This window comes from Sparus aurata, chromosome 6 (genome assembly GCF_900880675.1).
Source record: "Sparus aurata chromosome 6, fSpaAur1.1, whole genome shotgun sequence".
NCBI classification, from domain to species: Eukaryota; Metazoa; Chordata; class Actinopteri; order Spariformes; family Sparidae; genus Sparus; species Sparus aurata.
This window is the reverse complement of record NC_044192.1, coordinates 17,053,026-17,077,453: the sequence shown is the minus strand read 5'-3', so window position 1 is coordinate 17,077,453 and position 24,428 is coordinate 17,053,026. Positions and strand designations below refer to the sequence as shown.

General features: G+C 40.7%; 1 protein-coding gene across 1 annotated transcript in view; it reads right to left on the bottom strand.

Moving 5' to 3' along the window:
* Nucleotides 1-24,428, bottom strand: part of foxj3 (forkhead box J3) — an 80,256-nt gene that overhangs the window by 36,482 nt on the left and 19,346 nt on the right. Inside the window, exon 2 of the mRNA XM_030420318.1 lies at nucleotides 9,816-10,328. Coding sequence (XP_030276178.1) covers nucleotides 9,816-10,136 — 321 coding nt within the window. The 5' untranslated portion in view covers nucleotides 10,137-10,328. The remainder of the gene's footprint in view (nucleotides 1-9,815; nucleotides 10,329-24,428) is intronic.

The following is a 24,428-nucleotide window of genomic DNA, read 5'->3' as shown; positions in this document are numbered from 1 at the left end:
AGCAGAGTGAAGCCATTAGCTGTGGGAAGCTGACACAGAAGGTGAGGGGGGTTGAATAATTGCCAAGAGAAGAGAGAGGGTGGATTTGAACGCAGATGAAATGGAATGACGTATACCCAAGATAATTACTTGCTATGCAGATTTTATCAACATGGCAATCATCAGGGCCAGTCTACTCCTTTTAAACATTTCTGTCAGATGTGAATGACCTACAGTCTGGATGTAAGGCGGCGTGGCCGAGCTCCCAGTCGCTCTAAGTGGACACTCAGTACACGGCTTACCTCAGTCAAGCTACAGACCTCTGACCCTATCAGCAGTCCCAGGTTGCTATAGACATTTCTAAAAGATCTTTCTCCAGCCTCTGCTAATTAGTCCTGCAGCCTCTTTCCCTTTCATTTCCAAAAGGGAAACGCTGCTTGTACGGCACAGTGCTGGCAGATAAATTAGCTGCACGCTTCACAGGAAGCAACCATTCTTCAGGGAGAGCAGGCTACCTTAATTATGAATATTATTAATTACATTTTTTAAAAAGACCAAGAGAAATAAATAAAAAAATTTCAATCAATCAAACTCACACTGAAAAATATTTGTTAAGATTAAATCACACCTTGTTTATTTAAAACAGTTGTGAAAATTGTATCTTATATACAGATGGAGCAAGCTACAACAGTAGCGGGGCTAGCCCAGCTTAGATGAATTTAACAGGGCAGATTCAGTGTTAAAGGCGGATTCAGAGGACTGCGCTCTATTTATAGCATGCAGAATTCATCAGCATACCCCTCTCCTTTCTCTGCCTCCTTGTCAGGGGAAAAAAATCAGTGCACATACAAGAGGCTATGTTAAAAGGCACCATCTGTGATCGCAATGTAAACAAAGGTAGCCTGATATTCAGCCTGAACAGCCATTACGGTACTACTCCGTTATTCACTCTGACATTGCCTTCTTATTAGCAGTTTCCTGGAGGGGAGGATTTGATTTTACCCTAACCAATCACTGAACTACAGTAATGCATCCAGATGCTCTGACCGTGCACGGCTGCATACATTTAGCACAAGTTAAGCAAATTAACGGAGAAGAGCAGTTCATATTGAAAATACAAATTATACCAAAACAATTTGCCTCTAAAATATCACACATAGTGATGTGTCCAGGTACAGGAAAATAACAAACATTTCCACAGCACAAAATAAGAGTTCACTGAGGGCATCGTTTTCTTGTTTAAGCACACCGGAAGGACATTATCACTGGGATATAGTGTACATGTACATAACACTAGTGGTTATCAAAGAAAGTGTTCAATATCTTCTGCCAAATGGCTGAGGCAGTAAAGATTCATTGACGAGTGTAGCTGCTCAACCCAGCCTATGTGTACTGTTGTCTTTTAGCATAAGGAGGTCTTGCTTACATTTACAAAACTAGTTGGCCAACTAATCATAACCATCGCCAAGTTCACTTCGTATTCATACTGTGGTTACTTGCAGTTTACTATGTCACAGCATTTATTTAGAACGGCATCTTAGCTGTCAACCTGAATTATTTTCAAATTGTCCCCTGTTTTTAAGAACAAACCCAAAGGATCTGATGACTCTGTTATTTCTCCAGTAGGGGAAAGCTGTTACAGAGTAACTTTCAAATAAAGAGGATAACAATAGATGACAAGAAATCTAAGTTACTATTTTTTTCTGATGCTGTTTAATGTGTGTAAGCTCAATAGTAAAACAGAACAAAATTTTACAATTATAATAAGTCAAGGAAAAAAATGTCACCCCAACAACACACAGTATTCAAAAAAAGGATGAACACCATCCTGATTCCTAATATGACAATCCATGATGGGCTGGCATTCACAGTAATATTAAGCTCTTACTGTACAACACATCACGCCAAGGCGACAGCCAACCAAGTAGAAAAATGACAGAGGGCAAAAGGCCAATCGCTGGGAAAACTAAGATAAAATACAGGGAAAGCATAGTGCTATTTTGTCTAAATCTTTCTAGCCACGGAACTAAAGAGTTTCTGAGCAGCTCCCTGTGGCCCTTCATCTTCTCCTCTGAAAAATCTAAGAACTAGCTAATGATTTTTCCAGTTAGGATTCGTTCTGAAATGTGCTTCAAATTCCTTGCAGTTCATAACTTTAACTGTGAGACTGGGGTTACTTTTCTTGCCCATCTGCACTTCAAGCTATGGATCTATGACACAGCAACGGCTCGGCCTCCTGAAGGTGATGATCTCAGTCACCACATAAATGAACAGCTCTGGAAAAGACATAGAAATACAGATCCTGACCCTGTCCCAGTTATTTGAGTCTTAAAGGTCCCACTGATGCCAGTCAGCTAAATACTTTCATCTACTCATATCCAAACCGCTATTCTGCAAAGAACACAAAAGCCAAGCCTTAGTCCCAGATTACCAAAGATTTCTGATTATCAAACAGGTCAAGGTGCTGCATAAATACTACGTAGCAAATATCACTCTATCCACTAAGAGACATCTCTCTTCAGAGATTGAGGACGCCCATAAACTTGTGATGTTATCGCCCTCAGCCATGCTCACAGCACACTGTGGTTGCAAAACCCCAGCAGAACTGATACGAAAAAACAATCAGGGGTTCCTACTCAGGCCTGTGAGAGCTGACCAATGAGAGCAGACTGGGTTTTTCAGGACAGGGGCCTTAAAGAGACAGGTGCTAAAACAGAGAGTTCCAATAGAGGGTGAATAGAAGTGCTGCAGCAATAGACAATATGAGACAAATTGGGTTTTTTTTTTAATTTCAAGTAGACACCCAGACAAAAAAAAATAAGCCTGAAAATAAGCACAATATTGGACCTTTAACTAGCTAGTGGACATGAAGAAAGCTAGCAACACAGCAGACCCAACTATGCTGACAGATCTGCAGTCTTGCCCTTTCATATTCCTCCATAATTACCAACTGAAGAACAAGCCTCAACAATACAGCCTGACTAACAGTTTTTTCAAAAGGCCTGAGGCTGTGACTAAGAATGTGTGCAGGGATCAACAGCCCATCATTGTCCACTGTTATTTGCATTATAAATGATTCTTAGGAGGTAGAAAAAAATAATGTGGGGACACAAGTGGTGTGTCCCAGCCGGTGAGTCAGGCATTGACTTCAACAGAAGTCATTATCACAGAGGAGAAAGTTCACTGAATCAATTGATGGAAATGGTCAACTGCTTTTACAACCAGCTGCTATATCACAACTCTCTGAACAAGAAGAGCGGATGGGAGGGATCTGTTACGGGTTAATGACTGTTTAAAATGATAACAGAAGTCATATATATAGGGGATGAACTGTGAGGCCAAGACTGTCAAAAAGATAGCTACAGTTTCAAGTAAAACTGAAGCCAACATTTCTACACAGGCCTGCAGGCCACAAGAGGAAGAGATAGAAGCCTCAGGCCTTTTATGTTCTGCACTGCAGTCAGCACTTCACTCAGTGGAGTGTGGGGACAGCAGCTCCTGCCAAAATGTATCCGTGCCAAGGCCTGCCAGCCTGCTCTCCCCGCCCACTCTAAGGGCCAGAGCGTGAGCGGTGGGGCGCCGGTAGGCGGGTGCAAGGTGAGGCTGGTGGGCGTGTGGCCAGGCTGGAGCTTCCTGACACGGGAACCCGCCTCACAGCAGGATCAAACTGGCTGCCGAGTGAATCACTACCCCTCCCACCACCTGACAAAGTCAGCACCGGGCCAGCATGCAGCCACTTCTGCTGTCTCTACAATTAAAGAGGAATCCAGGATGAGACAGAAGTGCTAAAAATCACCTCATTGGACAGGATCACAGCCAAGGTTCATATGACATTGGACTGAAACGGAGAAATGTATGAACTTTTTGAAAAGGGTTATTATTTGGGATTTGGTGTTGATGCCTCTGTTACAAAAGGAAGAGAGTGCTCTAAATATGTATCAGTGCTGCTGAAAAATTCAGTATGAGCAAAGTGCTTAAAATTTAAATGCTTGCTTTACGGTGTAATGATGATACAGGCTAAGGAAGCAGATGAAGGTATCAGAGAGTCTAGCACCGAAGCAATTTTACACTTTCAGATTTCAGGCCCTGCAAACCTAAGCTTGAGGTGTGAGATAGGGGCAGGAAGCACAAATTCTCATACCTGACCAATCTTATTCAAATAAGCAACAGGAGCAGGGATTTTCTGAGCTGTGGCTAGTCACCAGTCAGAAGCAGGAACATTATCTCCAGAGTAAATAATGTCCTGGAGGACCAGTAGCTACCCAAATCGCTTCTTAAAAAATAGAAAACTGCTCCAGGCTGCCATTATTAAGCCTCAGATCCAATGGGAAGTTGAACCTTTGATCTGTTTAGGGTACTGTGTATTTGCATTTTATAATGAGATCAAAGCAAGGTCCAGGGCCCCTGCAGAAGGCAGCTCTGTGCCCCATCTCTGCACAGTGGACGATTTACAGACCAAAGCTATACTTCCCTGTTAACAAGACCATGTGAGAGCTATGGACCTCAGTGAAAATGCAGTGGGAGACTCGATATTTGTTAGGCAATCAACAGCAGCCTACATTCTCTTCCAGCTAATTTTCTCTCTACACAGGTGTGGAAGAGATGAAAAAATAAAATAAAATAAAATAAAATAAAATCATGCCAGTAGCAACAATCTCCTCAACAGCTAAAGTTCAAGAGCAAACATTTCAAGCATTTCTAAACTGGTTGAGAATTGCTCCAGATTTTCTTTGGCATTCTTCACCTGGAAGAAATGCAGAGGGGAATTTACACACTTTGCCTGAAGTGAGCCTACGAGGAGCCGGGAGAAGGTTTGAGATGAGCGTGGAGGTCAACATTTGAGAGTGTATGTGGAGTCTCTATTCAATACTGTTCCTGACCAGTTTTTTTTAACAGAAAATATAGCAGAAAAGAAAAATTGCACACACTGTCACTCTGCAGAGTCTCATATTTTGTAACCGCCTGACAAAGACTGCAATCAGTTAAGACATCCATGGAGATCAAGTAGCAAGTCTGTTTGCTTAAACTAGCCAATCCAGTATGAAGGTATTATTTTAAAAAAACACCTGAGAGCTTAAATGTTGATGTTAATTTAATTTCAGTACATTTATTTGCAATTATCAATAAAGTGAATAATTTGAATTTATGACAGTCAAAATATAAAATGTGGCTTGGCATTTTACAATCCAAGTTTCAAACACTTAATCATAAATTTACAGTAAGAATATTATCTTAAGATGTCATTTAATGTTTTGAACAAATAATTTAGACACAGGTCATTACTTAACACCATCTCTCCACTAAAAGGTGATGTTCCGAAAAAAAAGGCCAATATATAATTGAAAAGCAATACTTACTGAAATCTCAATAAAATCTTAACCTCTATGGTTTGCTCTCTAGTTGTCTCCCAGACTGGCCATCATGATTTGCAGGTAGAGGTTGACAAGGGGAATACCCCCTCCCCTGCAGCTGTCGTCTTGAACTGTCTTGAAGCCACACGTCTGCAAATCATTTATGCACCAATTGCCCCACAAACAGTTGTAATGAAAGTGAGAGAACGCTGATTTGCCATTCATGACACGCGACTCCGCATCCGTGAAGAGAAAGAGCAGATTCGAGAAGTTGTGAACCCAGACTTCAGACCTATGTTCATCCCCTAATCCGTTAAATCCATCACTAATCATACAAATAATCCACATTTCTGTTTTGAAAAAGTTCCAACATGCATGCTTTTATGAATTCTTCAATACCAAATTTATTCAATGTATTCAAAGTCTGATCTTTGTGAAGTGCTCATGACAGGAAGAGAGACATGTTCTGCTGGCCTTGAAGTTGAAGAGGACTGCTCCCATTTACTTTATAATATCAGAGGAGTCATCTCAGCCAGATTACATTGCCCCTGGTGGCTTTAAAATGGGCAATAGATATTAACTTTGACCAAGAGAACACTGAAAAATCACGAACACATTGAAACAGTATACTGGAGTACTCAAACATGCCTATACTTTACTTGAAATTATGTGTTTAGGAATCCTAGTATGCAAAATAATGTCCTTAAGGAAACTGGCAGCTCTTCAAAAATCCATGCTTGACATACAATGAACAGAAGGACGCAGAAGCTGCAGTGTTCATGCTGAATCTTACAAAAGACTGCTGAGACAAACCTGCAAAATATGAATACCTCAGAGAGCTGGAGAAAGTGTTAAGAAAAGCACCATCTAATGGCTTGCTCATAGATGCCAAGCACACATTCTGCACTCTCGAAGGCAGCGCTCATATTTTTTGACCTTGATGAATTATCTGTTTTTATTGACAGCACTTATTGATATTTCTTAAAAGCGCAGGCTAATGGAGTTCTATTGAGATGACTAAATGAGTTGCTGGTGCCCAGATTAGCCTGGTCTCATCTCGCCGGCACAGCTTGCATTATCATACAGAACAGACGCATGCGTGCGCTGAGTCCCAAATTCCTGCGACTGACATCTCCAGGGGAACAGAGGAGCGATGACTACATCCGACCTACATTCACCCCACCCAGGCATGCTTGCTTCCAACTAATTACACACACAAACATGCATTACTCAGTCACACTATAGGTGGATTCATATCATATTAATAGTCACAGTGCAGGGAAACATTACTACTGCATGGATATTACAGTATTATACAATTTCAATTAGGTGTACATGCTACTTTTCCAAAGATGCTTCTCTGGGGGATTTAAAGCCCAAAAAAAAGCAAAGCTCCTGATGATTGGGAGAGAGAAACTTTTCCCTGGCTTTTGCACAAGCTTAGATGAAAATATGATTTGTGTGATGGGTTGTGAAAATTCTCCAAGCACAAAAACATTAGGAACAAACCTAAGGCTATCGGAGCTCGTTCAAATGCCCCAGGCATGGAAACAGTATTATTGGACTTCATTCACCGTCTTATGCAATGAGAAGGTTTTTTACATATACTTTTATACAAATTATTTCAGTTGTTTAGATTCTCAGAAAAAAACTATGGCAGGGAAAACACCCTATTAACAAGAACTGAGAGAGAGACTGTGACGCAGGCTCTAGCCTATGAGCACATCTTCAAACCGCTTTTTCACTGTTTCCTGTGCAGTACAGCATCCTGGTTAGAGTGATGTGGTTTTTCACACTTTTAAATGTGACGGTATTTCTACAGTTACAGCCCACATGTAGGCCATAATCTGTTGATCTGTGCAATCTTTTACTAAACTAGAAAGTACTTGAAGAGCGTCAAACTCCACCAACGCTGACTAATTCGCTAACTTGCCCTTATAGCCAAGACATCATTTCAGTTACGTCAACTCATCTGCATTACACCTGACACTGAATAGAAACTCTTTCCATCTCAACACTATATATTTATAGTTATAGTCCGTCTCCATGGATACCAAACAACAGTAATGTGATGGTGAAAATCACAAAAATCTGTAATCAATTGTTCCTTGATCCAAGGCCTGTCGGTCCATTGAATTTCATGGACTCTAAAAGAAACATAAGAGCCTTGACAGAAGTAATTAATGGATAAGCACATTGAATAATACTATGCATTATGTACTCAGGACTCACTGGAAAGTAGTATTGATACTGAGAGGATTATACTGGTGAAATAAAGTGCCATGAATTTAATGCACATAAACCTTAGCAATCATGCTTTCTGCAACCACTTTTCACAACTGTACTCCTGTAAAATTACATTAATAATTAATTAATTAATAGTTTGCTGTGAATTTAACCTTACAACCCTGTAAAAACATCAGTTTTACTTTACGGGGTATTTGTCAATTTAAAGAAAACATCTTTCGTGATCATGATGAAACTGGATGCTTATTTCCAATATTTGAAATTGGCCTTGGTCAGTTAATCCCAAAGAGGATTGAATGCAATCGCTGGTTTGCAACTAAAAAGGTTGTAGAAAAATCTGAAAAATACAGAACAGCAGCTGCATTTCTGCAAGAGTTTTAAAACAGTTCCTATGATATATATTTTGAAGTTTTTAAACAATTCTAAAAAAGACCTGCTTTCTATTAGCATTTCATGACATTTCCAAGTCTTGAATGCTAATTATTATTTTTAAGCATTAAAACAAGGTTTGAATTACATAAGCATGTTCCATGGTGTTTCATGACCATGGAAATCCGGAAATAAGCACCTGATTTCAGGATAAAGTCACACTTGACAGTAAAAGAACTGAAGGCACATAAACAGACAGCCACACATATTAGCCAAGCTTTGGTGAATTAATATCACGTGGTCCCTCCTGCTGTATCTACAGTGGGACTGTAACTAAGTGGGTAGCGCAAAGCTTGTACCCTGCCAGCAGCACCAGTTTGATTCCCACTGAGGCCACCCACTCTAAATGTATAAAAAGTGTAAAGTGTTGACTAAATGTTGTGTCTTATCTACAGTTATTTTAGTTGGGCTGGTCAGTCACACCCTCATATTTCCAAGCAATAAAATCTGTGGATGTGCATAAAACTTCACTAAGTCCACTTCAACCCACCTAAAGGATGATTTACTCCGAGTTGCTTTCTCAACACAAAGGAATATAAAAGTATCTTAATGGATACAGACTAAGCAATAAGTGCCGGATTTGTTAACAACCTTAACACAACAACAAAAAAAGTGGAAAGATCTGCTGCAACCTTGTGCCCATGTCTGGAGAGACAGATCGTTAATGTGCAATGAATGGTTAAATTCAATGCCAAAGGAGGTAGGCGGTATACAAAATACAGAGCTGACCTCAGTGCTGAGTGAAAATGGCTTTAACTCAACGCAGGAATACATGCAGACTAACAGCACGTGTGCTGCTATGTTTCTGACAACTAAATATGAGATGATGAAGGTAAAGGAAGAAACAAAGGTTGCTATATTAAACAATTCATTTCCTTACAAAAGGCATGCCACAAAAGCTAAAATCAATCCATTTACAATAACACATGCCTTCTCATCTCCCCCCCCACACACACACACACGCACACGCACGCACGCACGCGCGTTTGCCTGTGCGCACGCCAGATCTTGTCGCCCCAGGAAATGGGCTTCATACATCTTGTCTGACTGCAATAAAGCAGTGCCTAAGATTCTATTTCCAATAAACGTCGACTGATTGGAAAACTCATTCTAATATCAATTTCCATCTGGGCCCTTTAAAAGGCAATCAGCATAGCTTCATCTCAGTATATCATGGGCTCCTTGAGATGATGACACAGCACTGGCTCTCTCCTTCTGCATAATGGCCTTCTCCTATCAAGGCATCTGCAATGAATAATACCACCCATGAATGGGCTATTTAGTGTGTGTTCGCACAGATAGGGGCCACTTCTCTGAATATTAATCCAGGGTTTTACACTTCATATGGTTCTCCCAGGGCTGCACCATTTTTCACAGGCACTTCGTGTGATTTGGCGCACTCATAGTTTCTCTCTAAGTGACAATGGTGATTACCAATGGCATCTCACTTTGTTTAAGATACCCAGTGACCACAAAACAATGATTTAAGTCAAGGCATATCAATTTCACCTCTTCTACAAATGCTATCCACAGCTTACGACAAAACATAAGGTCGAGGAAGAATTTCCATTAGTGAATAAAATGATGCAAGTAACAGTATATCTGCCATCGCAACAACCAAAAGGACATCCAATTTTGGTTTTCAAAAGCACTGAAAGTATGTGTCACATTTGGTTTGACATAAAATCAGAGTTAAAGTCAGAGGTCCCCACTTGGACCAGGGCACAACTCTGTCATAATCATGATGGCAATAAACTTTAAGTCTGCTGCATCAGCCTAAAATAAAGGCCAGATGTGTCTTTCTCTCACCTTCCAGCCGCTGCCCGCCTCCCTGTAGTAGGGGAAGTTATCACAGATCCATTGGTAGATCTCACTCAGTGTCATCTTCTTCTTTGGCGAGCTGTTAATGGCAAACGTGATGAGGCTGGCGTAGCTGTAGGGTGGCTTGCCGTCCTTGTGCTGCTGCACCTCCTCCTGGTCCAATGTGGTGTTAGGATCCAGCAGGGTACTCTTCTTGCCCATGCCTGGCCCGTGGGCATTCTGGGCGTCCGCCTTGCGGATGGCTGCCTGCATGGTCAGCTGAGGAAGCCAGTCCATGGAGGTCAGGCTGCTCTCCAGCTCCGACGTCATGGTGACGACAGGCTGGGCAGGAAGGGGGTGGGGAAAAGGTGGAGGTGAAATTGGGGGTGGTTTCTTGTTGGCGCTCGGTGGCTGATGGAGTGCAGACCAGGAGTGGAATAACAAAATGGAGACGACTGACAGGTTGAAGATGAAGCCTCCCTTAGCTCAAGACATCAGCATATCGTCTTCTGTAGGTCAACTCTGGAGAAACAGAAAAACAGACAAGCCTTTATTAGTCTAAGAAGGAACTAAACATTGGAGACAAAAGATATGCATATGAGCAATACTGCAGACAACGAAAAGAAATGTAAGCGAGGAAGCAACTCTGAACCATCTGCCCAACATCAAAAACCAAGTGTCTCTGTAAAGTATGCTTATATTCACTGTGCAGCAGATCACAAGCCCACCACTTTCTCCACCACTTGCTGCTCTCAAAGCTGACTCATAGCTGGGACTCCATCTGCACAGAGAGAGAGTAAATGCCAGGCAATTGTTTTCACAACTGCCAGCCAAATGGGGGAATGGCTCAGGAGGAATTCCGACTCTCTTGAGGGTAGTAAACCCCCTCTCCTTTCTTCCCTGCCTGCCAGCTCGCCTGCCTTCTCCTCTTCCTCCCCCAAACGGAGCCTCTGCCGTAAACAAGCCAACCAGTGTCGTCTTGCAAACCCTCCTCGGCCCTGTGCGTGTCGGCCATGCTGTGCAGAGAGTGCAGCCTGCAACAGCCTGTCTCTCTGTCCCTCTTGGCACACTGCCCTGCCGGTCTTAAAATAGAGGGGCAGAGTAGAAAGGCCTAAAGTTACACAGGTAGGTGAACTGGGGCATCTGGGGTAAAAACAAAGCACAAAAAACGAGCAGGATGACACTGCAATCTGGCTGAGGGAGGGAAAAAACAGAACAGGCAGGAGAACGAGAAATCCTCAACAACTTGTGGGATTTTTCTCATGATTAAGCATGCACGTACAAGTGTGTTTTTGTGTGTGCGAGCATGTGTAATTTTGAGTGTGCACTCAGATCAGATCAAATACTCTATCTTTCAAACATGTGCAGTGTGGAATAACACTAATTGATTACCATTTATTCCATTTTTTAAAACTCTGGCTCAGACACATTTGATCAAAATGACATTTACTCCAAATTGTGTTCTTTTCATGATCATAATCTTTGTCTTTATCAAAACATGGTACTTCCTAACAGGTTTGTAGTAATTTAAAAGATCCAATCCATTAGCATATAGTTTGCAAATCCCATATTTGATTTGCATTTATCTTTCTTGGAAAAATATTGGTGAGGAATTTAAAAAGAAAAGTTTTTTGGGCCATGGCTGGTGGTTCAAGATGCAGCAGGAATATCAAAAATTCCTAAATTGGGCAAACTGCTTTGGTGGCTGTAAGTCACAAGCAGTTTGTGGTTGTCCCTTTCAATTGATCTCTCACAGCAGGGGTTAGCTAGTGGCCAGCAGCCAATTCAATATCTGCTAGCAGTGCAGACGGGCATAGCCAGATGATGAAGGCATTTTTCAAACACCAAACAGAATTCTGGGACGGGTGAAGCTAAAACCAGTTGGGGGAAGATCATTACTGTTGAGTGGAGCATCGGTCTTAAATCTTCTCTTGTAATCAGTGTTAGGCTTCATTTGGCACTGTACAAGTTTTCTGAGAAAAATGTCTTTTGGATTTCCTGTCTTTTCTTTTTTTTAAATGATACTCTAAACTGTATCTTTTGAGGATCAAAAACAATCCCTTTGAGGCTTAAGAGATGGCTGTGATGGAGAGCAGCTGCTGCGGTCACCTTAAATTCATGTCAGTAATACCCCCACTGGTCAAAAACTCCACTTAAACCTGCTAAGATCAGGGTTTTTGTGTGCAGTGTAAACTCTGAATTTACACCCGGGTCAACCAACTCTGCAGCAGACACAGGTCGTAATTGCCCTGGCTCGGCTCGGCTCTCATTTAAACGCAAGACCCAGGTTGATATGCTAAATTCCGCCACGCATAGTAATGGCGCATTTTCAACATTCAGTGGTGGCGCATAAATAAGGAAGGAATCTGGGATGCGGTCTAGGAAGGACATTTCCTTACTGGACATAGTGTTGGAGGCACAGCCCCATTAATTCCTATGATAGCTGTTCAGTGATGTTTTAAAGCCAAAAAAGCTCGACTTGCCAGGGTATGAAAATACCTGGATCGCAAAGCCATTTTGAGGGGGGTTGTGATGCTCAAAATAATTTATCCACAGTTTTACGGACACTTCCTTCACAATGGGTCTATTATTGTTTTCTGTTACAACTGTTTCTGGTGCATTCGTGGCATGTGGCATGAAACATGACGTCAGTGATGGACAATGTAATGCTTCAGATTACTGCTGCCTTGCCTGTGGTAAGTTTGAATGGGGTCAACAGGTGATCTTTAGTTGGTGTATGCGCATTTAAAAAACCTGTGTAGACGTGTAATTTTGGTGGAAAAGCAGTATTTCTTTTTAAAAAATGTAAAGTAATTCTGACGGTTTTAAAACTATGCTAGAGCATAATCCATGTGTGAAGTTGTCCACATATTTGATCAGCATAATTAAACCGATATATTTCTACCAAACTGGAATATACCAAGTCCAGAATTTCTATGGACGATTTGATACTTTATTCCTTTCTGCAACTGTGTTGCATTAAAATCCATTTTAATTGCCTGATATCAAGCTGCCCTCAACTTTTCTAATTCAATGAGAATAGCACAATGTTTTGTAGCCACCTTTCAAGCCTTCTGATACTCAAAGATTTTGGGTTGAGTTTCACTTTAATCTGTTCTCTTGGAAAAAGACATGGTTATTTACTTTTCAATGTGCTTGTTTTAAATCTTCTTTGATAAAAACACCAAAGGCTTTGAGGTAACTCTCCCAACCTCGGCAGTCATGAGCAGACTGATAGATGAGCAGGGTTGCTGACTGACTACCAACAGGTGAGTCAGCCTCGTTCCTCATCACTGAGAGAACAAACACATCATACACAACATATCTCCACCCTGTAACTGAAATCAAGGTGACTCATAAGCTCCTAATGACAGTAATTTTCCTCTTTGAATGGCAGCCTATTGAAATACAAAACAAATTTGACTTTGAATATTCACCTATATATTATTATCCATTTGAATATCTGCAGCACCACTCAAATGGCCAAAAGAGATAATTAGAGCACATCTTTCAATCAAGCTCCATTCATCTCACTGGGCCTCCAGTAGTGCTGTCAAAACACTAATACATATAAACTGAATATTCTAAAACATTTCAATACTTATTTTCTGCAGTTTCCATATACTGGCACCAGCTGCACATCACTCTCTCTCCAACAGCAAGTTGACAAACACACATGCAGGCACATCAGAAGATTTTTTTTCAGAAGAAAAAGTCTAATCTAAAAAGAAATAAACAAATATTTCTAAAACACTGATATTCAATGTTTACTACAGACTTTTTGCTGTACTCTCCAACAAGCTAAGACAAGTTGTATCACGTCTTCGTGTTATATCCGTCGTATATTATCTGTTATATCTGTGAATTTGTATGTTCTCAACTTGCCTACAATAGAAATATAACATAAAAAGCTCCTAATCATAAATGTTGAAATGTTATAAATGTTGAACTGATCACAGCTAAATTCAGAAATTAGCAGGTAAGATTTAGATTAAGATTTCATTCAGTCACTCACTTGGAAGTGTTTACGCGTTTTGCTCATTGAGATCATGCATTGTTTTGTTTAACAGATGAAGAATGTGTTGCACCCTTTATCGGATGTTGCTAATATTTTGTCCACCTTATTAGCTTTAACTATTCCATAGAACATAGCTGAAACAATTGTATGATTAGTCAGTCAATGGAAATTTAATTGACACCCATTTCATTACTTGATATTTTCAACAATATTTTTAGTAAAAAAAAACAAAAAAAAAACACTAAAAGTCTAAATCATCCTTTATCAGATAGTATTTTGTACTTTTGCATTAGATTTAGTTAGGTGTACCTAATGAACTGGCAATGCAGTGTAACAGTCTGTGCAAGGCCATTCTTGGTGGTCATGATGTAAATGTTTCCATTCATACCGGCATGGCCCCCCATCATTCTTAGCCCCATCACCAAGTATGAATGGGGTAGCCAGGAGAATAAAGCAGGCAGAGCCCTCTGGTAGCCACCGGAGGTGAGCTGACAGAGACATGGGTTGATGAAAGGCACTCCGCTCGCTACACGAAGACGCATGCCATTTGACCCTCTACGCTAATGATCCAGCTGCTACATAATCTGCCGGGCCAAGTCGGTGTCTTAATTAGAGAACCTTGGGCTGTGGCAGGAATGATGAAGCGCAACACGGGCAAGCAGTAAGGCGGCCCTCCTGCTGCCTTCATTACCCCGCCAGGCTGTGGGACAGTCAGAGTAGGGACAAGCCCCAGCCTGCTGCCACGTCAGGGAGGACCGTCTGAGTATGTTCACCATCGGGTCTGGGGGGAAAAGGAGGAGTATTAAAGAGGCAGGAAGGATGAGAAGAAAAGCCAGGGGAGATGAAGCAGTAGGGGAGGGTGTGAAGGGCACCATGATGCTGGCATCAAGCCTGGCAGAAAGCGGAGAGTGGCCACTGAGTGTGTATCTTAGAGGTCCAAGAGTTCAGGCGCTATGATTATTAGCCCAGGGGAACAGACTGCGATCCTGCACACACCAGGCACACTTTGATCTGGCTCTAGGAAAATGGGTTTCAGTCACTGTCACATATGAAAAAAGAAAAAAGCTAACTTCTTTCTCTTTCTCTCGACTTTAATTTGTTTTTAGAACGGAGCACTGAGACTATTTTCCAAGGCTGAGAGGGAGAAATGGGTGGTCAAATTCATTCTCTATTCAACACTCAAAGTTTCTTTATCCTCCAGGGATTAATGGCAGATTTGGTTCTGAATGAGAAACTGAAAGCGTTTTTGAAACATCTTAATTTACCAAGTTCTTGACAGGATTTATCATCGTTCCTGCTGCCAACAGAGCACTGACAGCAAATCAGTGATTGTGTTTTGTGTCTATGCTACTAAGTCTGAAGTGGCTCAATCAAACTGACAGCATGGTTATTATACATGTGCCAGGCCCTCTTTTATTCAAGGATCTCCAATGAGGCAACGAGCTGAGTAACATCCAGGGATTACTCAACGCAACATAGGAGATTACGTTAACTACATCATGTTGGGAAAGTGCGTACTGAGATGCAGTTCAGAAACTGCGTCATAAAATCAGTGCTGTTCCCCATCTATGCTATTGCAAAATTGATGTCTGTACTTAGCAAGCAGTTAAACATTTTAGTAGCACCCCTAACAACGGACGGTTCGGGATTAAATTAATATTTCAAGTGTGATTTGCTACAATGGATAGCACTTAACTGTCTTCAACATGTTATACAATGACAGCAACCACTGGCTTAATTGTAATTCTAATTTAGAAGGAATGGGTGTTTTATAATTGCGAGTTTGTCTGTTCATACATATCTGTAATGGGGTTGGCAAACCTCAATCAAAATGATTATTGTACAGTCGAACAACTCCAGAAACTATGGATGACTGTATCAAGTGTTTTTGTCCCAAATCGTTATCTAAATACTGCTGTATTGTGTTTTGCCAATACTATGTCGAATCCAAAAAGTATATTCAGTTAAATGCAGATGTGTTGTGTGTGTTATCGTTTGCTGTGTCTACTCCCATTTTAATGCTATGCTATCTTCAAAAACCATCTGTCATCGATCTTTCAATTTGCCTACAGTTGGGAGTGGGACATTATCAGTTTAACAACTGGCTACAGCAAAAAGAACCAGGTGGTAATTATTAATTTCAACTGCTACTTTACTGTGAACAACCTATTGTTCAGCAGTAACCGAACACAGTCTGCCTAAATATAGTCCCCAGGTGCACCATGAAATTTGTACTAGTAGCCTTTTCACAATTCTGGGCCCAGTGTCAAGAATCTTTTTCATCAGCCAAGTTACCAAAGCCAAAGTAGCCAAAGCTTTTCAAAGAACTTGAAGGTTCCTTCAGCCTGTTGTTGTTTGTGTTTCCACTGCGGTCTAAAGACCTGCGAAGATTAGGCTAATTAGTCTGCTGATGTTTGAATAAGCGACAGTTGTTTTTCAATGTCACATCTGCATGCAACCATATAACATTAATGAGGCCACATAAGGGGATTAACAGGCATCAGTGCACAAATATGTGTTTTTTAAAATTTTGTTGACGTGTCAAAACTCCATGAACAAAAAAATGCTGTGTGTACTTGACCAATCAGATTTTTTTTTTTTTATTTAAAGTACAGGAGCAATGATTAAAGTGCAAACACCTGAGCAGGTGCGTTTTGGGTGGAAGTAATAACGTCCCAGCTGAATCTTCATTTAGAACCTGATTTCTGCAGTGGAAATGCACCAAGTTCCTCAAAAGGTTCCTAGTCTCCAGAGAAACTTCCTACAGTGGAAACATAGCTATTTAGAGTGTTTTGGTAGTTAAATCAAACACTAGTGCCTCATGTGTGACATCTGCATGATTACAGTTTGATGCTTTATGCTAAATCTAACATAGTTAAAATGTTAAAAGTTAACCCTAAATCTGTACTACTATTTATCCATTCGGGAAGTGAGATGTACCCAAATGCGACTCTGGTAATGCTGCAGATATGCCAAAGTCTCCCCAACTCAGTATAAAACAATAAAGGATAAACCCAAAACTAAAAGGATAAACAAAACCCTACCACTATGCAGTGTCACAAATCGACTACAGATTTTATGGCTTAACTAGTTTGTCCTAACAGAATGGCTTAACATTGTACTTTATAACACTGCTGCCAATATGGAGCATCTTCCAGAGAAAACAGAGGGATTTTCTAAATTGCTGAAAGTCACCTTTCAAAGACCTGACATCTGCTAAAATAGGTAAGGCATCTTAGTAAACATGCACAATTTTGATTATATCAATATTACCTTAGTACTTACAATCAAAAACACTGAAAAACTCTGATTTCCTGTGTTCTGCTGTGAAGCTCTGTGAAGCAGTTATTACTTCATACCATAAAATCACTACAAATGTTAGAAACTGTCACATCAGTATAGCCTTTCATACTAAATATTTAGTATTAATTCTTTCAGCTACAATGACTTGTATTTCACTTGTATTATCTGCAAAACCTTAATGACAAATTGGATTACTGACAAGCAACAATATTTTAACCACTGGTATCGTGTTTGAGGAAAAACTAGCCACAAAATATACAATCCACTGGAATAAGCTCTATTCAGTCTCGTCAAATGCAACCTTCACTCTCATTAATAAAAACTAAAACCCTGCAACACTCTGCCAAATAGAGGGAACCACTGAGTGAAGCAGAAGTAGAGGAGGCACACAAAAGGGAAGTAAGTAAAACAAAAAAGGTGAATAAAACTGGTTTTACTATTTGAATTACAGCCCAAGTGTTTAAAGCAAATTAACAAAAATCAGGCTGCAGTGCATTCCCGGTAGGGAGCAGTGTTTAAAGACACGACAAGACACCCCACAGGAAATGTTAGTCAAGGATACGAGGCCTAACGCAAACAGACAGCATGCACACTTAATGTTTTCAGCTGCCATTTCTGTTCAATAATGTAAGCTCAATAAACCTGACGAAATTAATTTGCACTGTGTTTGACTTCCCGAACACGTATCAGTTTACCTGTACACTGAGTGTATGTAGGACCACTTGTGAAGGGATGAAAGCCGTGTAACCAAACTGCCAGCAAATGCAGAAAGGACAAAATCAGACGCAGCGGTTACTTTGGTGTGAAAATTAGTATGGGGGGTGGGGGGGGGAATACACTGTTTGTCATTGGTGTGAATTGAGTCAACATGGCTTATTTGACATTGTTTCACGGTGCTGCTCGTGATAAGCATGTTACGCAGGTCTGACACCGTTCGACCTGAAAGCATGAAGACCTGTGAAAAGGGCCTTTTGTACTCACTACAGCAACCATGAGGGAAACACAAAGGCTTCTCTCCTCAACAGATATTAGTGCTTACTTCTACACTCAGCCATAATTCCCCCTCTTCTTGAGTGGAAACATGCTTTAAAAGGACTACAAAGAGGAAGTTTAACTTTCCTGACAGTGAATAGTATAAAGAACCCTCTACCCTAACCCTGCACACAATATAACTCGATATTTTGAAAGGCGACACCATCAAATATCACAATGTTTTTGAAGGAATACCTCAAAATCAAAATTGCGACAACATTGTAGAGATGACGATTGGTACTTTCATAAAATATTAACACAACAAGGTTTTGGATAAATAATCATCAGTCATCTGGATATTATGACTAATTGGGTAATGGCAAATATTAGATCAAGTAGAACATTCTGATAATTTTAGAAAATTACAACACTTTACTGTTTACTGAAGTCTTCAAAACCAGGAAAAAAAAACAGGCAAAGGAGGATGCATCGTTTCATATCATGATAAGAATATAAGATATTTTGCCCAACCCAAGTAACATTACATAATTTTGCAGGCTTAAGCTTGTGTATGAACAGCAGCTACTAAGTATTCACCCAAGAGCTTGTGTTGTTACAGGCTGAGCCTGGTGTGTATGACTGGTTGTGTATGTGGAGCTTGATGTGTGTGTGTGTGTTCGTGTGTGTGTGTACCTGTGACATAGGGGGATATGCGACATAAGTGCGCCAGGTGTGGTTGTGACGTCACTGTCATGCGACAGTTACCATGAAGGCAAGTGCGGGTATGTTGTGTGTGATGAGCTGCAGGCACAGCGAAGAGAGGCTATGTACTGTGCCGTGTTATGAAATCCTGCAACGCTGAAAGTAAAGAGCCGTTATCTCGTTCAGACGAAGTCCTGGGATTTTGTTGTGTTCTACTGCATCAAACCAGAGGCCCCTTACTAGGATTCGGGGTCTACAGCTGGGAAGTTAACACTGTCCATCAACAAAGGTCAAGTCATTGGGTTGAACTCGTGGTTTTATTGATGGGATTTCATGTGAGACGGACCTAATAACCCTACATTATTGTATAAAATTAATATCAAGGTATTTGGTCAAAAATATCATTATTTGGGGCTTAATCCTATATTTTATTAAGTGCTTTTAAGGACATTTTAAAATATAGAGATCAATATTGTGCATTGCAATACAGTGGGTTTTTTTTTGAAAGGCCATACAGTCCAGTCTTACTTTTAATATAAACACTTTTTAGTAGTGACAGCTAACATAAATGATGCAATAATTACCACATTAACATGTCCATTTCTGAGTATACTATTGCACTGTGTCATTAACACACCATTACACTTAATAGAATTATTTTCATTTGCAGGATTTTTTTCAGTTTTAGGACTGTTGTGAAGGGTTGTCTTTTGTTCGGCTAGTTTAATTAAAAAGCACAGCAGAAAATGATTTGCACTGCTTTGGGAGTAAATGAAATCTGTGATTTTCACCAATGACGGTTTAATTTCTTAGGCAGTACCAATAATAACTCATTCAGACATTCATCTCAAGTGTTAGCATTATCCATCCCAATACCTTTGTGATACATTTTAAATTCACTAGAAAGAATATCATATTTTATTTACTTGAGTTGCACCATGTACAGATGTTTTATATCAACTATACAGAACATCTGATGAAATAATTTGTATTTCTAACCTAGTTTCCTGTGTGAGTTGTGATTTGCCATTTTCAGGTCGGGGTGTCATCTCAAGCGTCTATTAAATGACACATAGTTACAAAACGAGAATTCTTTGGTATTATCATATATACACTCCACCGCAGCTAGCCTATTTTATTTTTTTTTTACCTAGAACACCTAGCTGCCTACCTAGAACAACTTCCTTCAAATGCCTGTGCATTACTGTCATCATTTCCTCTCTGAGAAAAGAGTGGGCAATTCAGCTCACAGTCTCACTCCCACTTGCAGACACAAGACTGTTGATAGGTACCAGACCAGTGCTCTCCTGCACTTATCTGCAATTTCCGCGATTAATCCCCTTTTACTGCAGTCATGCATCCATCACGGGTAACACTCCAACAGCATGTGCCTGCTCAGCTACATAGACACAACCATTATGATGGCTGTACTGCCATAGAAGCTACCTCAGAATTGTAGATGTGAGGAATGCTTGGATTAAAAACAATGTCACAAGGATTCAAACAGAGCACAATAAATATTTACAACATTGATTGTTAAATGCTGCCCAGACTTTGCAGTGTGTAAAAGGGAAAGACAGAAAGAGAGAAAGCTTATTATGACAAGAATCTTCCTGTAGTGTGATGGTAACTTGGCAAAAGGGAGGGGAATCGCTAAGCGTGCTCCCTCTGTTATGCCTGAAGATTTGGCACATGCACTCACAACAACAACAGTGATGTAACCTGGTAACAAGCCTTGGCATCTTTACTCTCGACCGAAACCCGGGTCATACCTTCCATATCAACAGCTTTATATCCAGCATGGGAGAAGCCCTTGTTTTCCTAGTGATTGTAAGGGGGATCAACAGGGAGGGGTGGGAACTCTGCTCACCTGCCCTTCAGTCAAAAGGGAGACTCCTCACTTTTTCCAGGCCTGGAGGCAATGTACTTAGTTGAGAGTTATTTTTGATATATCTTAAACCAAAATAGCAGTGAGTATGAGTATTGTGATTGCACGTGAGCTCTGTAATCATGCAGTGAACCTCCATAAGCCTTGGCTTCATTAAAAAACAAAAAGTAGGTAACGGCAATGCCAAGGCAACAGCTTTTAATGTCAGTCTTCCTTCTCAATTAAAGGCTTAATGGTTCAGCTGAAACCACCCCCAGGAAGAAAGCATTAATAACCCAGTCCTTACTTGCATTTTTAGGATGTGTCAATTATCGCTTCAGCGCTCACGCGGCTGAGCACATTGTTCAGCTTATTGCAGCCTACAGCTGAGCCGGGCGCCAACCGAGGCCTCATCACTGCGAACAGAATGTGCAAGTACGTTTGTGCTTTACAGTGCAATCTATGTGTCAGTGTTATTAGTGGGCTACGTTGTGTTAAAGTTGGTTTTTAAGATGCAGCAAGCAGACCTCTCTGCTGCACTCTTAAAAAAGAAAAATGGTATACATGCTCTTTCTGCTCCCCAACTCCCTCAATCCCGCTTCGCCTGTGGTTGAACAAATCAAGTCCATAATTATTCTGCCAATCAATCTGGAGCACAACTGTGGCTGTGGGGCAGTTAAACACTGAGGAGAGAGAGTTGTCAACAAAGCAAAGCTAAACCCTGAGTTCCTTTAAACCCACTGAACCTTAAAAAGGCAAGAGAGACACCTTTGTCTTATTAGACAGTGTCAGACAAAGAGCGGTCTTCTAAGTGAGTGGTAAAGAGAAAAAGCATCCAGCATCTGCAGACGTACAGAAATACAGGCGGGCATAGGGACAGAGGATCAGAGCAGTGGAAGATCTGGGAGTTGGCCGTGGATCAACTGACAGCTTCAGGCTGTCTGGAGAGGCCACAAAGCAAGCAACAGGGTTTGTGACCTCTGAAAGCAGACGCAGCCAAACCAGAAGAGAAATGCGAATAGATGCAGCAGTGTTACATATTAGAGATATTGGATGGATGCTCTGAACAGTCTATCACTTTCCATGTTAATGTGGGTTCGGTGGGTTGAATGTATATTCAGATAAAGGCATAGAGAGACTGGGGCAGATGAAGGGAGCACACAGTAGCACAATGTCCCTTAGCTGATTGTGCAATCTGCAGGTCAATACAAAAAAAAAAAAAAAACACATACAACATTCTGGTAATTGAATAAGCCTTTTCGGTGAATCAGAGCAGTGATCAGGCAGGGTTTGTCTCTCTGTCCCCAACAGCTTGCCTGGGAGGTGGCCTTTGTTTTGGAGGTGGCAGGGGTGCCCCGACACCGACCATGTGAACCCAATTACCCTGGTCCCACGGCCTGGGGGCTCACATTAAAATACTCCCTCTGGGAGGTTGACTCCACGCCAGCCTGGCAGCCAGCAAGATCCTGCTGCTGAATCACAAATAGACCACTTAAGGCACTGGCAGGCCAAGCGTTTTGGTGGCAATCTTGAGAGTCTATCCTCATCTGCTTTCATTGGATCCAGTTCATCGTTGATGTTTAATATTAGCCAGCCTCTGAGGCGAGCAGTGAGGTAAGGTGAGTGAAAACTATCCATCGGCCATAGAAAAGCAAAAGTCCACCTGGGAGTAGAGTTTATCTCTTCAGTAGGCATTTAGTCAGAATTTAGTTTAGTTAGCCTTTATTTAGTAAAAACATGAAATATTCTCTGGTTCCAGCTTTTTAATTGCAAGGACATGCTGCGTTTTCAAACAGCTATCTTTATATTTGTGATGCTAAACTGAATTTCTGGGTGTTAGACAGATCAGTAATACCAAACATGTAATCTAATGATGAATTTGGCTTCTTTTACTATCTTATGCCATTGTACACATTACACAATGAATCAATTAATTGAAGAAATAATGAGACGATTAATCATTAATAGAAATAATCATTATTTTCAGCCTAACCTGAACAGTAACATAACATATTCTAATGTTTTGAGAATTACAAAAGATCGGCAGGTGTAAATAACTTATATTTTATTGTCTGCAAAGATACAGCATACTGTCACTATTACAGTAGTCTGACTTAGTTGATGGAGACTGTGGCGGTCAATTGGCAACTATTTCAGATGGCATACTCCTCCTTCCGCTTTCCAAATCCCTGTCTCTATGGGAAACAACATCCTCTAACCATGCATGCAACATGCTGAAAATGGTGAGTAACCCTCACTCTAAGGCCATGACCACACGTACCAAAACAATCTAATTTTCTACCCGTCTTCCTTGTCATCATTTCAAGAATATTTGCGTCCAAATAGATCCATTGTAAACGACTCAACACGCTTTATTTTATATTCCAGGCTCATAGGTTGCACTTGAAATTGACCAAAAACGGAGAAGAAGAGACTGTTTGTATACAGCACCTAAGATTTATGTGCATGCACAGACAGTAGAAGGAGAAACGAAAGATGAAAATGGCTAGTGTGCAATGGCTTTTTTGCTCTGCATGTAGTCCACCATTGTTGTTGCTGTTGTTGTTATGAGATGTCATGTGGTTAAGAGGTCGAGGGGTGGGGCGATGACGCTATCGATACGCAAAGTATGCGGATTCACTGTGCAAACAAGAACGCAGGGTAGGTGTTTTTGAATGTTTTCACCCTGAGACCAGGTTTCAAAAAAGTGCATTTATATGCACTGCGTTTACTAGGGCTGGGTATCACCAGGTACCTCGCGATACAATACTATCCCGATATTTTGCCCACGATAACGATAATATCACGATACAGCGATTCTGCGATAAACGATATATTGCAAGAAATTTCATCCATGATACATCACGATATCTGTGTCACTGAAGAAATTCAGAATTTATTGACTGTACTGAATCCATTTCACAGGAATTACAAAACATTGTCAATCAATTTCACATGAATGACAGCCAAGTAAACAAAGAGTATATTGCACAGTGTCTCTTCTTAACACACACACTGACTACAACTATCATTAAATATCTATATGTGTGGGTTTCAGAGCTACTTAAACCATTTTTTTTAATTTTATTTGGTTGTATACCTATGTTTGAATAAAGATAAAGCTGTCCTCCGAAGAGGGGTGGTGGTGGTGGGCCAAAAAAAAAAAAAAAATTATTATTATTTTTTTCATTTTTAAATATCGATATTTGGCACCAATATCGTACCTCAAGACGAAATATCGCGATATATCGTAGTATCGATATTTTGGCACACCCCTAGCGTTTACAGGATCAGTGAAAACGATGCAAAACATGTGCTTTTACACAGAAAAGCATTTCCACGTGGATGGCCCCTGAGGTCAAGCTAGCAGTAGTTAACTATTCTTTTGCTGGGATTCAGCAATTTTAATACCAGGGCTCACCTTCCCATGTGCAAATGTTCACTAACATAAGCTCTCCCCAACACAATTTTTCAAGGACACTGTCGCTTTGCGCTGCCCAAGATGGCTGTGATTCGTTTAAAGGAACACAAACACGCCAGAGTGTTTTTTTTCTCCCATAACAGAATAATAATGGATGCAGCCAGGCCTTTCTCCAAGTCTGTTGAGATAGGTATGCCTTTGCGAGGGTACCCTTGAGGTTAAAACAGTACATTTTCAGCAAAGAAAGAAGAGATTTTTGTCCTCTTATTCAACTCAGACATAATGTGACATGGTTAAATGTGTTCATGTCATCCCTGTCAGAAATAACTGTGTATGAGG